General features: G+C 38.9%; 1 protein-coding gene across 1 annotated transcript; it reads right to left on the reverse strand.

The window, feature by feature from the left end:
• Positions 1–760: 760 nt before the first annotated feature.
• ppp1r14c (protein phosphatase 1, regulatory (inhibitor) subunit 14C) lies at positions 761–12,820 on the reverse strand. Its single transcript, XM_083569670.1, has 4 exons — positions 12,495–12,820; positions 3,228–3,311; positions 3,100–3,132; positions 761–2,288 (listed from the first exon to the last, which is right to left on the reverse strand). The coding sequence occupies exons 1-4, from the start codon at positions 12,726–12,728 to the stop codon at positions 2,214–2,216; spliced, it is 426 nt and encodes a 141-aa protein (XP_083425796.1). The 5' UTR covers positions 12,729–12,820; the 3' UTR covers positions 761–2,213.
• Between the last annotated feature and the right edge of the window lie 3,565 nt (positions 12,821–16,385).

Here is a 16,385-nt window from a genome sequence, read left to right on the forward strand (position 1 = left end):
CACACACACACACACACACACACACACACAATGCATGCCCCTGCCTTTTAGACTAACAATATCATCTTACAAGACTCAAATATAGAGGCAGTCCATATTGATGGCTCACTGGACAAGTGGCTTAAGAGCTTGTTATTGGGGTTTTAGAAATGCGCATGTGCAGATCTCTGCGCGTTCCTGTCTTTAGCCCTTCGTCTAAGGAGAAAGTGGGTCAAAAGAAGTTAAGGGGACTTCCGCCTTATTTCAATGCAATGGCGTATAAATGGTCTCACAATGAGTTCAACAGAACTTAAGGATATCCCAAGCTTGGGCACTCCACATCAATTGCACACAAGATCAGGTTTTTAAAATCATCCACTCTTTAAGGAATTTTGTCTAATCTCACCTATTCCCACGTTACATATGTACATTGCTCGTGCCTGCCTGCAGAAAGTGCTAATGAACGGTGATTAGGATGGAAAGTTTCATACAAATAAAAGAATGCAGCATACAATATGCTCCCAAGTTACCAGATACAGGTCAATAACATCCTTCAGTGAGGTTCAGATCAAGCACCACTGCCATCATGAAAGTTAAATTTGCCTCCTGATCTCCTCAAAACCCTCAGCTCGCCATGTGTCTAAACGCTGGTAGCATTGCTTTTTTATAAAAACACAATTTCTGTTTAAGAGTGTGTGCGTGTGTTGGGGGTGGGTAGGGGATGTGGGGGGAGTACTTTAAAATAGTGTGATTGCGTACACAACAAATAACCCAGACATGATTATAGTCTGTGGATTTGTATGCAAACCAACAGAATGAAATTCACTTTATTTTAATTAAAACGATGCAAAAAAAAAAAAAAAACCCACACGCACTACATAAAAAAAAACAAAATCATAACTGATAATCAGTTAAAATCAGTCATAAAACAGTAATATCAATAAATGTAAAAACTAATTACAAAATTCTACACAAGGTTGACATAAAAAAAAAAAGTTCCCTTCATGCCATTGAAACACATGCAAAAAGTAAAAATGTAACATTTACAGAATTCATTAAAAGAGAAAATATGCTAAGCCAAAGCCCTGGAAAAACCCTGAAGATTTCTCAAGTATCTAAAACACACATGTACAAGAGATCTTTACATCTTTCCCTTATAATTAAACAAGCCCCAAAAAAGGAACCTGTCCAATCCACCAAGACTCTCCGTCTCATCTAGTAAAACACTTTAAATGAGACAGGAAATGCAAAAAAAATTAGGACAATGGACATCTTGCTCATCTGGTGATGAGGAAACGAATGATTGGAGCTTAATACAAAATCAAGTAGAAAATCTCCTTCTCTAAACACACAAAGCCCGAATCGATCCAATCACTAATTGAAACATCTAAAAATAAAATAAAAAGACCAATAAAAGCATTCCTTTCTTGGTTATTGGACAATATGTAAATCACCTCAGTGGTGATTTATCATTTGTGAGGTGAACACTAGTGCAGCGATTACGTTACACGAGTTCACTAGCTCTTTATATAAAGTCCATCATTTTGCATTCGTTGGCAACCTATATGCAAAACTAAGAAACAAAACGATCGTAGACTAAAATTGAAATACAAATTGGAATTTTCCAAATAACACTAAACAACTCGAGAGCGCTCGCTATACAGCAGCTACAAGTCGGCCATAAAACAGGCCTAATTTTTTTTTTTGGTGGGGGGATTTTTTTATACATCTAAACTCTGAGCTACAAAATTCCTTTTACACACTGGTTGAGACACTTTAGCTACAAGACTACAAAGTGTATAACAAGGTAAACATTACAAAAAACAAAAACACACTGTATGCTAGTAAGATTGTAATATCAATGTATGCTAGGAAGACAAATCAAAATGCTGAAACTAAATTGTACAGTCCACAGAAGAATGATGAATCCAACCCCTTTATGTATAATAATAATAATGTCTTACAAGAAAATCATGGACATAGACCCAACATTTTGTTGTTGTCGTAAACAACATTATAGGCTTTTTAAAAACTTTGAGGTTGTGGTAGGCTGTGCTAGGTGTGAACGCTACTATTCGATCTATTCAATTTTGGACACAAAAAAAAGTCCTTTCTAAGATTTATAGTCCGGACTATGAAGAGCTGGTGAAAGGCGAACCGAGCGGCGGGCTGGATGATTGATTTCGGGACTTGCAGTCATTGTCGCTGGATTGTCGTTGCCCCTTCAAGAGCAATTAAAGGCTTTTCTTTTGAGGAGCGCCCAGTTTCCTCATTCCCCTTATCCTTCCGAGGAGTTCCTGTACAAAAGCCTAAAGGTAGAGATAGAGAGATTGTGTAAGGGATTGACAGAGGTGTACAATGTCATCGGTTCATCTCAAGGGATATACTTGGACAAAGAACAGATTCGATTCAGTTTTGTCCTCAAGTCATCATTAGATACTTCATCTTATCGTCCTTTTGTCCTTTGCTACTGGGTTGAACTGTTGGCAAAAATCCCATTCTATGTGGCAAAGGACATTGGTTTGCACTTTTGAAACCTGCTAGCGCTCCACTATTGTATCCTAGCTACCAAATTGGAAGAGAAAAAAATTAAATTAAATAAAAAAATAACCCACATGCCTGTTTTGACACGAAGCAAACTACTGCACATGCTGCAGATGGATTTGTACACCACTTGATCACACATAAAAGCATAGATTTATACTTTTTTTGACTATAGGGTTTAAATCATGCGTCTTCCCACCCTGCTTGAAAAGTGCTATACTATAGTGAAAACCTGATTGCTTTTTTTATTTTTTTACACACACACACACACACACACACACACACACACACACACACACACACACACACACACACACACACACACACACACACACACACACACCACATTTAGTCCTTATTTCCTGTCATAATTACCTCCACACTTTGGGGAAAATGTTCCACTATATTTTGGAATGTGCTTGTGGGTATTTGTGCTCATTCAGCCACACAAACACTGCACAAATACTGGAGACTCCTTTATTAAAATATGTAGTGAATTTCAATTCTACTAAGCAATCAAGGCACCTTTTCTTGGTATAAAGATAAAAAAAATAAAAAATAAAATAATGCACTTACATCAGTCGGTTTATAGCAGTCTGTCAGGGATTCCTGGAAAAGAAAAGATTTCAGCATCTTTATTTCAACAATTCAATGACTAATTCAAACTGAATGCTGAGCTTTCCAAAGTTAACCGAAACACTTGCCTGCAATTTCACAGCTCTCTCGTCCTCGCTGTTCACCTCCAGGAGATCGTCGATGTCAATCTCAACCTCGGGCATCTCCTCTTCCTGGAAAGACAGAGGAACATATTAACCTCTAAATTTCCAATCAAACAACCCATATTTTAAGCATTTTTGTCCATGGTTATAGGATTATAGGAGTTGGAGATAAAATAGTACACCGATTGTGGAATCTGTTAACAGACTCACAGAATTGCATGTGTACTGTTAGTTCGCTATTGTGTGTCTCTCATCTGGAGGTGAGGACAGCGAGTATGTTGCAGTATGGTGGGAATCACCAGGTCACACAGGGCTGAGATCAATCTAATACCTTATTAAACGCCAGAGCGATGACTGGGTGGGGAGGATGGTGTGGTAAAGAAACCACACATCCATGCAATCACATTAGAAGAGAGCTATAAATATGTATTTGAAGTGGTGTGTGTATATATGTGTTGGGGGGGGGGGGGTGTTCATTTAGTAGGCTGTCTGGAATCCATGAGATGGGAAAAGCAAAGCATAGTATCCCAGAGAATAGTGGAAATACTGAAATTAAACTACTACCATGACAACCACCAACAAAACACCGAACTACTCTAAAATGAAAACCTAGCATTCTGCAACCATCAACACCCCCATAAAAACCCACAATTAAACACTACAGCAACAAACCTAATCCAAGTTTGTTACAATTATGGTGCAATAAAAATGTATTCAAATAATCTGCCCCAATAAACAAATCCAGTTTCAATACTTCTAGTTGAATACACTGGTTTCCAATAGGAGTTAAAGGTTAATCAATGTACATTGTATTAACCCATGTACATTTCTCACATGGCAGATCTGATTCATAAATGTTTCAAGATAAGAAATAAGAGTCTTATTACAAGTGTTATTTAATTCTATTAAAGGAGGCGTGGCATCTGTGCATTTTGAACTTTGTGTTGCTTGATGCCTTTGGAGCTCAAAGAAAGAGGTGTGGTGAATTAAGGACTCGATGAAGGATACATGGCCTATCAGAGATGCCCAAACTAGATTCGGCACACCATTCCATATACACTATATTGCTAAAAGTTTGCGGACACCTGGTCATAAGTACAATGTGCTTTGAGTATCACATTCAGTCCCAATTTGCTCTTACAGTTGCCTTCACTCTTCTGGGAAGATATTTCACTAGATTTTAGAGTGTGCTTGAGGAAATTTGTGCTCATTCAGACACAAGGGGTTAGGGTTAGGGTTAACCCATGTAAACAATATCTTCATGGAGCTAGCTTTGTACACAGGGGCATAGTCATGCTGGAACATGTTTGGGTTGTGGAAGAACCACATATGGCTGGAAAAATCAGGTGTCCCAATACTTGAAAAAAAGCCATTTAAAATAAAAACAACTTGGTTAAGCAGATTACAGTCTATATTTCTCTTATATATGAAAGATAGAAAGTCATACACGTGCAAACATTGTAATCAGTTCCTTCCTCTTAGTAAAGAAGCACCTTAAAAAACAAACAAAAAAAAAAAAAACAAAGGATTCAGGCAGACAATAACAATTTAAATAGATAAAAAAAATAAAATGAAAATAAGTGCATGCACGAGAAAGAGAAATTGGATTTACTTAGATGGAACTCTTGAAAATGGTTTTAGCCACGCCAAAAAGAGCCTCAGGAGAAGAGTCATGGTGCATTATTACAAAATGAGCCTTCATATATCTGTCTAAAAATCTTAAATACATCCTCTGGTTTTGATGCAAGAAACACACACACACGATGAGGAAGTGGGCTGGAGTAATTAGTGGCTGCATTAGTGAACGGCTAGGACACAGCTGATCAGGAAAGAACATTGTGTGCTAAAAAAAAAAAAAAGAAAGAAAGAAAGAAAGAGAGAAAGAAAGAAAGAGAGAATGGCAAAGAGGGAAATGTACAGCTTTTAAAAAATGACCAGTACAAGATTCAAGAGTGAAGAGTCAACATCCTTGGTGACCACGTGTGTCCAGCACACATTTATCACCACTCCAGACTCCAAAAGAAGAGACACAAATAAAAAAAATAAAATAAAAACAGAAGCAAGCACCATTTCCCCCAGACATATTCAAAGCAATTTGCTTGCACTTTTTATCTAGAACATCTTGTTTCTTTGCAATTTTACATGCATTTTACTACCTCTCTGAAATCGTGTGTGTTTTAAAGGAATACTTGACCATTTTTCACCGTAACCCTCTATCCACCAAATCCATGAATAATAGCAGCAACAAAAGAAAATAATGACATCACTAAAAAAAATTTATTTATAATAGCGCAGATGTTGTGGTATCGAAAAACCATTAAAGTTTTTTTCGTTAAAATGTTCATAAGAACTTTGGTTAAAGGAATTTCCAAATTATGCCCAGAGACTGCTATTCTAAAAGTCTACAAAAGGTAGCTCAGTGGTTAAGACATAAGACTTTCGAATTTAAGGTCAATCCCAGAATCACAATTAGACAACGCCTAAATCACTGCGCCACCAAGCTGCAGTCTTTAGCAAGCCCCTTAATTGTGCAGTTGTATCAGTGTGATTAGTAGAAGTTGTCATGGAGCAGGGTGTCTGCTATACAGTATCATTTACATTTACAGCAAACATTAAAGGCTATTACACAAGGTTTTAGATAAATTTTTTTTTGCATATAAACATCATTGTGAGAATTTGTCACTTATTTCTGTGCTAAGAACTGAAAGAAAGGTGCATTATACTTGTCACATGCACATTATAGCACAGTGAAATTCTTTCACATATACCAGTAATGTTAGGGCTTAGAGCACAGGGTCAGTCATATCAGGGTTAAGGGCCTTAAGAGCTCAAAGGCTGAAATTGCATATGCATTACATAGTGTTCTAAAGCAGTGGACACACTTGACCTACAGCAGGCAAAATTTCTTTGGATACCTGCTGTGAAAATAGAGGGCAACCCAGGAAAGGCAACAATCTATTATAAAACTTGTTAATCTATGAAGAAACACCGCAAACAGGGCAGGGTTTTTTTATATTATATTTTTTAAATGGATCTATTTTGAAAGCAGTGTTGTATGAACGGGACAATGAGACAATGCTGTAATCAGTCCTTCTTCATGTATTTTCACGGTCACATGTCTTTAATGTAAACTTGGGTCTTTGGGTCATATGGTGAAAGAGTTCAATTTTCATCTTGTGGCTTTTTAGAATGATGACAAGCTGCTCTGCATCTTACCAGTTTCAATAGAAATAAAGGCACACACACGTGTGTGTGTGTGTGTGTGTGTGTGTACACTGTGTGTACACTGTGTGTGCAGTTGAAGACTAAACACATTGTGAATTCCTGTCACCGTTATCAGTGCACTCTGGCAAGTGTCAGGTGTGCGCTTTTTGAAAAAGGTCAGGTGTTTACACACTTCACTACCCTAATAATAACCACCCATGCCATAAACGGGTGCCGACACTTATGTTACACAGCTGTCCAAACACCACACAGATGCAAAAACAGCAAAGCAGGACACCTTTCACTTACAGTTTGCAAAAAAACCCAAAAAAACATGGGCAGTAAATGCTCGCTGGTAAATCTTTGCTTATGACAAATTTATTGTACCACTTCTTCCTACTGATGCTGTAAACCCATCAGAGCCGAGAATCTAAACAAAACAAGTGCCCGAATCAATCATTCACCTAAGGGACGACCTTGGAGATGCCAAGTTCCTCGTTCTATAGTATAAACACCATCGTGAGGTGTCACAAATATCTCAACAATTATCCATCGTTAAAAAACACCCCAATTGGGGATTTCATACTAAATTATCGCCATGCCATTGAACAGACATGTTTTTGGGTTGTGGAAGGAAACCGGAGAACCCCAAAGAAACCCATTTGGACAAGACGTGAACATATGGAATATGTGAGGATCCCATGTGAGGATCCTGAACCTAATACTGCTTAAATTCAATCACAGGGCAAAAGCACATCAATCAAAGATCAGCAGACAGAAGGATTAACCGTGTGAATGCAATTTTTACCTAAATGAAGTCTCACTCACAGCAAACTATTAATGTACAAGATGCTGCCCATGAGATGCTGATAATATAAATATAAAGATCTATTAGATCCTCTAGGTCCTTTGTTTGTTCAGATTTAAAAATATTAAATAAAATAAATACAGCGATGCATGTCTGATTCAGATTTGATCCATTGTTTAGTTGGACAAGGTGCTGAGAAAAAGGTTTATATAAGAAAAAAAAAAAAACTCTTCTCAACCTTGCACTATTTCTTTGTGCTGCCTCATTTTCTGCAGGCACAAAGCGGAGCAGACAGGTCAGTTTTTTCGTAGGTTTGCCGAGGAATATCAAGCAGGGTTTACTCTTACTGAGAGCGCTTATGAGGAGTAAAGAAACCAGCTAGACACAAACAGCAACCCCCACAATCCCAGGACATTGAAGATCAATGTGCAGGAAGAATACAGACCAAGATAGAGAGGGCTCATTGTCACCAGAGACAACATTTTATAGATGACTGTTTCAGGTTCACGATTAATGGAGCACAATGCAACCATCAGTATCTGTTTAGTTCTCAGAATAAATCTGCTTAATATTAACTCTAAATAAGAATTTCTGTTCCACAGGCAATTCCTCAACCTCAGCTACATCACCCCAGTGACTAAATCATGATATCCGTCTTCCATGATATTTAAGAAATATCGATTGTTAACATTTTCCAAAATGTTAACAATTAACGGCCAAATCTAAACCGACACAATCTTGACAGGCAGTAACACTATCTATTCATTTACAATAAAATTTTCAGGCAGTATTCTTAAAAAACACATGTGGAATAAGCCACAGATAAAGAATGAATTTTAGTACAACCTTTTGTGCCCCACAGCATGAAACGTTATCCCTTATGACTTCAGAGAAAAACAGTGAGACAGACATGGCCTCCAGGCCAAACCTCAAAAGACCAATTGATCCACAGAAAAGGGGGGGGGGGGGTATAAAATCATTTGTGTTTACAGACAAAACCATGCTACTGAACACCCACTGGCAGAAAGCATACACGTACATGAAATATCATTTCGTTCAACCCAGTCAGCTGCTGTTGCCACTTTGAACCAATGACCTTCTCATTGACCGAACAGTACCACAAAGGCTCATTCACACTCCTCTAGGACACACTCATTCCACCAAGCCTTTAACATTCTCCTAACCGGCCTCCTTTTAACCCAAATATAGTCTCTGTAGCACCTTGAACAGTTTGTTTTTCATGCCCAAGAAGCTAAACGAAATGGTTTGAAAAATCTCAAAACTTACTCTATAGAGGTGTGAACATGCAGGGCTTTCGCAATTAAGTCTGTTCAGCTCTTTTAACCATTCAAGTTGTACACTCAAACAGATCAGCTTCCAAAGCTTCAACTTTTACACTAATAACGCAATCAAGCTAGTCATCTTGTAGATCGATTTCTTTTTTTATTCTATTAAACACCATTATGACTGTGCTAGCAATGACACTCCAACCTCTCATAGGAACAATACATTTACACCAGACTTAAGCACATTAAACATTTCAATATTAAGATACACCCCCAAAACCCAATAAAGTGGGTTTTATTTTCTGAGCCGTATTGTTAGCTATTTAATACAGATCTGCAGTTAGCAATCAATTCTCTTGGATAGATCAATGGTTGTGTGCCAACCATCTAAAAAGAGAGCACAAATGATTTAAGAGTGCTGTGAGCAATTTAAGCAATTGCAAATGACCTCCATTGATTCAGGAAATTCAGAAGGGCAAGACCATCTTGGAAATCCCACCGAGACCTGAAGTGGGAATGCATGCACAGTATACTGTAATATATATATATATTCTCAACAATGTGCAGCAATATGCCCAATGATGCATTCAGCAAAGCTAGCATACACTTTGATTAGCAAAATTAGAGAACCAAAACAAAAAACTAAAGAGCAATCTAATATGATGGGTAGATCAAGAGCTAGCTTTGCTAACATCGTTGTGTTAAGGCTAATCAAAAGACACGAACAACTTCAGTATGAGGCCTTTACATGTCTTCAATCAACATCAATTCAACCATATGATCACATGTGCAAACTACAAACCACGATTTGCTACACACAAACAAAACCTTACATTTTATTAACATTTTCGGTCTTATTTGCAATTTGCTTGGACTGTAATACTGTGTGGTTCATGCATGAATCTTCCTTGTTTTCAGAGTTTTCCTCTCCCTCATTTACATTCCAATCATCTTTACAGAACTCAGAGGTCATCCGGTCTGCTTTCCTAGTGGTAATGACTCCAATATTGAAGAGAAAAGCTTTGCTGACTTTACACTACTTGACAGTCAGGGACTCCACTACCACAGCTTCCCTCATTTAATATATTCACTGGCCACTTTAATAGGAATGTCTTTACAAAGGCTTAGTGCATTTATCTAAAAAGCCAATCGTGGCAGAAGTACAAGCAACTCAAACAGCCACTGTACAAACAAAGAATCTCAAAATGCAAAAACAAAAAAAAATTTCAAAAAAGGTAAATGTGCTACAACTGCAAAAGCTCACACTGGGTTACACTCCTGTCTGAGACTACAATAGGCACAGGCTTACCTAAACTGCGCAATGCAGGTCCAGTAAATGCTATAAGCATTATTTAAAGACGTAAAGCCCTGTACAATTATGAAAGCTGATCTGACCAATGGTGACTTCGAGACCCAGACAAAGGAGCAGAGTTTTGGATTTAAACGAACCCCTCGAGCTTACCAGTTGGTGTACTTCCTGTATACATGCCAGAATGCTGCATTTGTTTGTGGTAATGTTCACCAGTGATAAGTCGTTTCAATGTTGGAACTTCATCCTTGTCAGGTCCGAATCTGTTTATTTGCTTTTTTTTCTGTCAAGTATATAGTAGTCTCCCTCTCTCAGCTAGCTTATTAGTACTAAAAACTGCATATGTTTTTTTTTTTTTGTGCATGCCATACCTCCAGCCTCCTGTCCTTGTTCTAGGCACCATCCACTACAAAAATTAACATTCATCTCTTCAACAGACAGCCTTCTTTGTTCACACACTTGCTCTAGACCTTAACCTCTATTTTTGAAAATCCAGCACAGCCTGCTGTAGCACTCAAGTGGTCTTCACAGCACCTGAGCATTACACTGGTATACTGACATATTTTGAGCATCTAATATTGGAAGTGGATGCAAAATATTATGCAGGATCTAAAATACAAAACCAGGACTCAACCAAACTCACTTAAGTGTGAAAACTGCCTAAAATCAAATACCAACACTGGTAGTGCTGGTTTGCTTAAATATGGAGTGGAGACTGGAAACAATTAAAAAGCTCGAGATCAGGATCAAAACACGAAGTATGTGCACTTATTCACCAAAGCAATTAATATTGTACTTCGAATACCAATCAAAATTGTAATCTTGGGAAAATGCATTAAGAGCTATTGTATAATATTGTACGTGAAATGAAAAATTTGCCTCTGGTTCAGTCTGCATGCGATTTAGCTTCACTGCCAATCCCCAAACATCTCTCTATATATAGACACACACACACACTCAAAGAAACTCTGCTGCCGTGCCCATTAACTTCCTATAAAAGTTAATGACTTGATGCGAAAAGGAAAAACAAAAGCGAATGACTGTTTAATGCAGAAAAGAAACATGGCTTTAAGCTTCTATAGTACAAAATAAAAATAGACCTGAAGTGTACAGACTAAAAACCAATTAAAATCCTTCACTCAAACACACCTATCAAGGGTTTTCTAAGTGAGCTGATTAGTCCAGGGTGATAAAGCAGGATTGGGGAAACCAGGACAATAATACATGCAGTATATAGCAACACACTGCAGTCCAAGCAGTGACCCATGCAGGAATACAAGAAAGTTTCGAGGGAGTACTTATAAAATAGAATCTGTTTATATGTAAATAAATAAATAAATAAATAAATAAATAAAAGCCAGCTGAAGGTACAAATTCAGTGGGCCAAACACTAAAAATAAATAAATAAAAAGCAAAAGCACAGAACTTTGAAAAGTCATTACCTATAGAAGACTCCCAAACCTGGTCCTGGAGAAAAATTTTTCCTGCTCAGGAAGAGCTGTTACCATGTTAATTAACTCAGGTGTCCGAGAACAAGGAAAGCACTAGACATGATGTAATTCAGGACCAGGATTGTAGGTAATGCAGGATCTGTGACCTAGAGAATAGGCTATGTAATAACACTTAGTTGACCCAAGCACTGAAACATTAACGGATAACTCGCATGAATAACGCGCATGAGGGCAGCACCACGGATACATCTGTAAATACATATTCAGACACTGAAAAACTTGATACCATTGATCAACAAAATAATCCACAAACACATGCATTTATTCATTCAACTTCATGCAATTTCAGTCCAAGCCTGACCGGTTCTTTATTTTTCTTTCCCACAATCTTGTATATCTGGCAAGTGCCTGTGGTAAGAAATATTCAAATATATTTGTGTCTTGATGGCAACATAAATTTGCCAAATCCTATTTCACTGCATGTCATACTCTGTATGTATGTGTTATGTGACAAATACAATTTAATTTGAATTTGATTTGATTCTTTATCCAGCTTTATTCTGATTCTCCAGTGGAACAACAGGGTATTACAGTTTACAGATCCATTTAATCTCAGTTATTAATGAGCTGATTAGTGGAGTCTTAGAACAAGGTGGAATACTGACACGAGGATTGGAAAAAATAAATAAATAAAATAAAACACTGCAGAAGTATTATAAAAACAAGTCGACTAATTGGCCAAACGGTCTCTCAATTTCTAATTTATTCTTCAATTAGGTATGAATTGGATGATAGATAGATAGATAGATAGATAGATAGATAGATAGATAGATAGATAGATAGATAGATAGATAGATAGATAGGGTAAAGAAATCTGGACCTGTTTACAGTGTAATGCACGGTGACGAAGAGTTCATTCATCTGTGTGTGTGTGTGTGTGTGTGTGTGTGTGTGTGTGTGTGTGTGTGTGTGTGTGTGTGTGTGGTGATGCGTAAAAAACCGAGGACGAAATTTAGGTCAAACAATAGATCCCGTTCGATGCGCTTAGAGACAGGTGCATGCAGACAGGCATGTGAGCACAGGTGCATGCAGCTGTATTGCTGTGCAAAAGCGCATGCAATGCAGCTGTACAGCTGTGCAAAAGCGCATGCAATGCAGCTGTCCAGCTGTGCAAACGCAAAGAGATACACGAACCTCGCAGTCGTAAAGCTCGCTCAGCTGCTCGATGATCCACTCTTCCAGCACGAGTCTCTTCCGCAGCTCTTTCCGGTCGTACTTCACCGTGACTTTGCCCTGCTTCTTCTGCACCGGGTCGTCCCGAGGCACCGGTCCGTTGCCCACGCATCCTACGCCGGGTACCGTCTGGAAGAAGACCCGAGCCGGTGATGTGGGGATCGGCGTGGACGGCTCGGGGCTGGCGGCGGACATGGCGCAGAGGTCACTACGGTGCAGCGGCGACCAAAATAAAAAAAACCCCGCGCAAACCGGATGATCTGTCCGTCTCTTCCAAACACCCGCTATTTAAAGCTTCGCACGAGCTCTTAAAGTCTGTAGGCGGGGCTTCGCCGCGCAATTAAAGACGCAAACGATGCTGATTGGTCGACGGTCTAAGCCGTCGCGCGTCTCATTGGCCGCCGTGGCTGTCGTTGATGAAGCACGCGCACTAACAGGGATGCACTCGATGCCCTTTGTAGGAAATTTGTCCTTTTTTTTATTGTGAGCTCGCAGAATAAAATGGAGGGATTTTAAAGCGTGGAAATAAGAGAAATACACATTTACCAGCAAATTCAATGCATGTGAAATCCACACAACAAATATATTTATCACGAAACAATCTGCATGTTTTTTTTATTTTGTTGCATTATCTCTAACGCATTGTTAGGTTTGAAAGCCATTGCAATTACTTACCTCTCTGGCAGCCCAATGAACAAGGTATATAATTGGATATGTATTTCCACGATGCAGTCTTCACTGCAGTGTCACGCTTGAGACAATTTTGCGCTTCATTACATCTTCTCCCGCATGAACACCCTGAAGATTTATGCAAAACAAACATCATTTACAAACAAGTCTCACCATTTTGCGTCAGCGTACACTATCTCCCCTGGATACTGGTAGATTTCTACCTAAGAACTGCTGCTGCGATCATAAAGACTTTCACATGGTCATCACAGGACACATTTTCAGAATTTGCATGTACAGAATATATTTTTGCACTTTCAAGAGCATCCTAAGCAGCCGGATCATTGCTTGATTTGGGAATCGTGCCATGCAAGACCCAACAGTGGACAGTGAGAACATCTGAGAAGATAATCTAGGTCCCTCTATTACACAACATGCTGCATCCACAAGGTTACAAGCATTGGGGCTGATCATACACACCTCTTGCACATCCTCTTCACCCTCCTGAAGAGTCTGAAAAAGGGTTCGAAGCATTCTGGCCCACACAGCTAGACTGTGTAACATTTTCTTTCCACAAGCCATTCGACTACTCAATACAAATGGACTAGATCGACACACACACACACACACACACACACACACACACACACACACACACACACACACACACACACACACACACACACACACACACTGTACTGGTTGGTGCTGTGATATCAATGTGTGTACTATCTCACTGTCTTGTGTTGTTTGCACTTTATGTAGTGTCCTAGTTTTGTGTTATCTTGTGTTAGTTTATGTTGATTTATGTAGCACCTTGAAGGAACATTGTTTCATTTCACTGTATACTATTGGATTAACAATAAAAGCCTACTTGACATGTATAGGTTTATAATGTTTCTCATGTCGTCTCACTGAGATTGTCCTCCATAGTAATGAGAAATCTAAACCTACACTGGAGTTATGTGCATTCAAGCAGCTGTAGGTCCAAGTGTTAATACCAGAATAATCAGAACCATCACTTATTTATTATCATTAACAGACAATGCACCTTCTATTGAACATCATCATTTTACACACACACACACACACACACACACACACACACACACACACACACTTACTCACAGTGCAGAAGAGACAGAGGCATTGGTGCTAATGGAACATGGAGGTGTAATATGGTTCAGACAATGTTCTCTGTGTCCCTGGCTAACCTTCATTCAGTGCTATTATCACCCAGCTGCCCATATTGATCTACACTCAGCATGGCTAAAAAATCTCTCTCTCTCTCTCTCTCTCTCTCTCTCTCTCTCTCTCTCTCTCTCTCTCTCTCTCAAAACAGAACACAAGCTTTGGCCTCTGTGTCATCTTATTAGTGGGAGTTTCATTAACTTATATAAGCCCATAACACTATTACATTCTCTCTCACCTGCACAAACACCACACCACACGCTGTGTACACCGGGGACGACTGGTTTAAATGGGCTAGTGCAAAAATAAAGGCTTTTTGTGGAAGTAAAAACTGCTCCAGCACCTCAAGCACCACCTCCAGAATATAACCAGAAAGTCCAGAAATGGTTCCGATATGCACCATAACGTGTGGGTGGAACTGCACATCAAACCACTACAACAGTTCCTTCAGTGCCACCCGGAACAAATACATTTGTTGTTGTTGTTTGCATCTTTAGAAATCATCATCTTCTTCTTCTTCTTCTTCTTCTTCTTCTTCTTCTTTCGGCTTCTCCAACAGCGGATCATCCGTCTCCATACCCCCCCTGTCCTCTACATCTGCGTTTGTCACACTGACTACCTGCATGTCTTCCCTCAACACATCCATAAACCTCCTCCTTGGTCTTCCTCTTTTCCTCCTTCCTGGTGTCTCCATCCTCAGCATTCTCCTACTGATATACCCCATGTCCCTTCTCTGCACATGTCCTGCTGATAATGTTTTTTTTTTATGACAACATTGATTCAATTATATAAGAATGATTGTTTTTCTTTCAACCTGAATATTGTTTCAACAATAAATGAGGGTGCAGAAGTGATGTTGAAAAAAAGATAAAATTTGTTCACTACACCATTTAATGAGCAAAAGGCTGATAAATTACAAATAATATTTTACTGTGCTCGACTTGTTTGTCATGGCTCTCTATCATCATCTTATTGGTCTGGAGATAATTATATACTAAACTTGTATCAGGATGGACACACACACACACACACACACACACACACACACACACACACACACACACACACACACACACACACACACACACACCAGTTCATAAAATTGAGTCAACTCATCACCTGCCATGGCGTTCATTAGCTTAATTTGGCGTGTTAGAAGTGGAAAACGCTGACCTGAGCACTGACAGGATGTGTTTAGTGAGTGTGTGTGTGTGTGTGTGTGTGTGTGTGTGTGTGTGTGTGTGTGTGTGTGTGTGTGTGTGTGTGTGTGTAGTCAAAGACAACGCTGCAGCTCTTCTCTCTGGCAATGAGGTTGTGCACCTATAACATGCAATGATACAAAACTCATAAATGAAACATCTGAGAAGGAGCATCTAACCTATCCTTGGCACACACACACACACACACACACACACACACACACACACACACACACACACACACACACACACACACACACACACACACAGACTAATATTATGCTAATTAACTTGACTAATGTAAATGTAAGGATTCTTTACGAACGAATCTCATCATTACACACTGGAAAAGCACTTAAAGTCATATAACCTTTTTGCTAATTGAGAAATATCACAGTACTTTATTTATTTTATTGTACATTTTTTTCCCCAGTGATAAAGAAGTATTTTACGATTTGTCACCACTAGGTGGCAGCAGCGGCCAGACTTCTAATAGTTCCTTCATCTTATAACCACTAGATGGTAGCAGCGGTCAGCCTTCGTATAGTTCAATCTGTTTTATTGACACTAGGTGGCAGCATCGCGAAGCCTATTTATAGTTAATTTCGATGTATCGCCAATAGATAGCAGCAGCAATTAGTTTTCTGGTTGTTTGTTCAGTTTATGAACACTAGGTGGCAGCAGCGATTAAACTTCCTTTAGTTTATTAACTGAGTATTTGGTCTGGAGTTTTATATATAAAAAAAAACATCCTTTATACAAAGATTGACCATGGACATACATATGCATGCTT

Source organism: Silurus aristotelis, assembly GCF_946808225.1.
Source record: "Silurus aristotelis genome assembly, chromosome: 19".
In the NCBI taxonomy this organism is placed as follows: Eukaryota; Metazoa; Chordata; class Actinopteri; order Siluriformes; family Siluridae; genus Silurus; species Silurus aristotelis.

Coding starts and splice junctions, on each gene's coding strand:
- ppp1r14c (XM_083569670.1), bottom strand. CDS start 12,728: ATGTCCGCCGCCAGCCCCGAGCCGTCCACGCCGATCCCCACATCACCG. Junction 3,133..3,227: donor AGAGAGCTGTGAAATTGCAG/GCAAGTGTTTCG, acceptor TTTCTTTTCCAG/GAATCCCTGACAGACTGCTA. Junction 2,289..3,099: donor ACTGCTATAAACCGACTGAT/GTAAGTGCATTA, acceptor CTCTACCTTTAG/GCTTTTGTACAGGAACTCCT.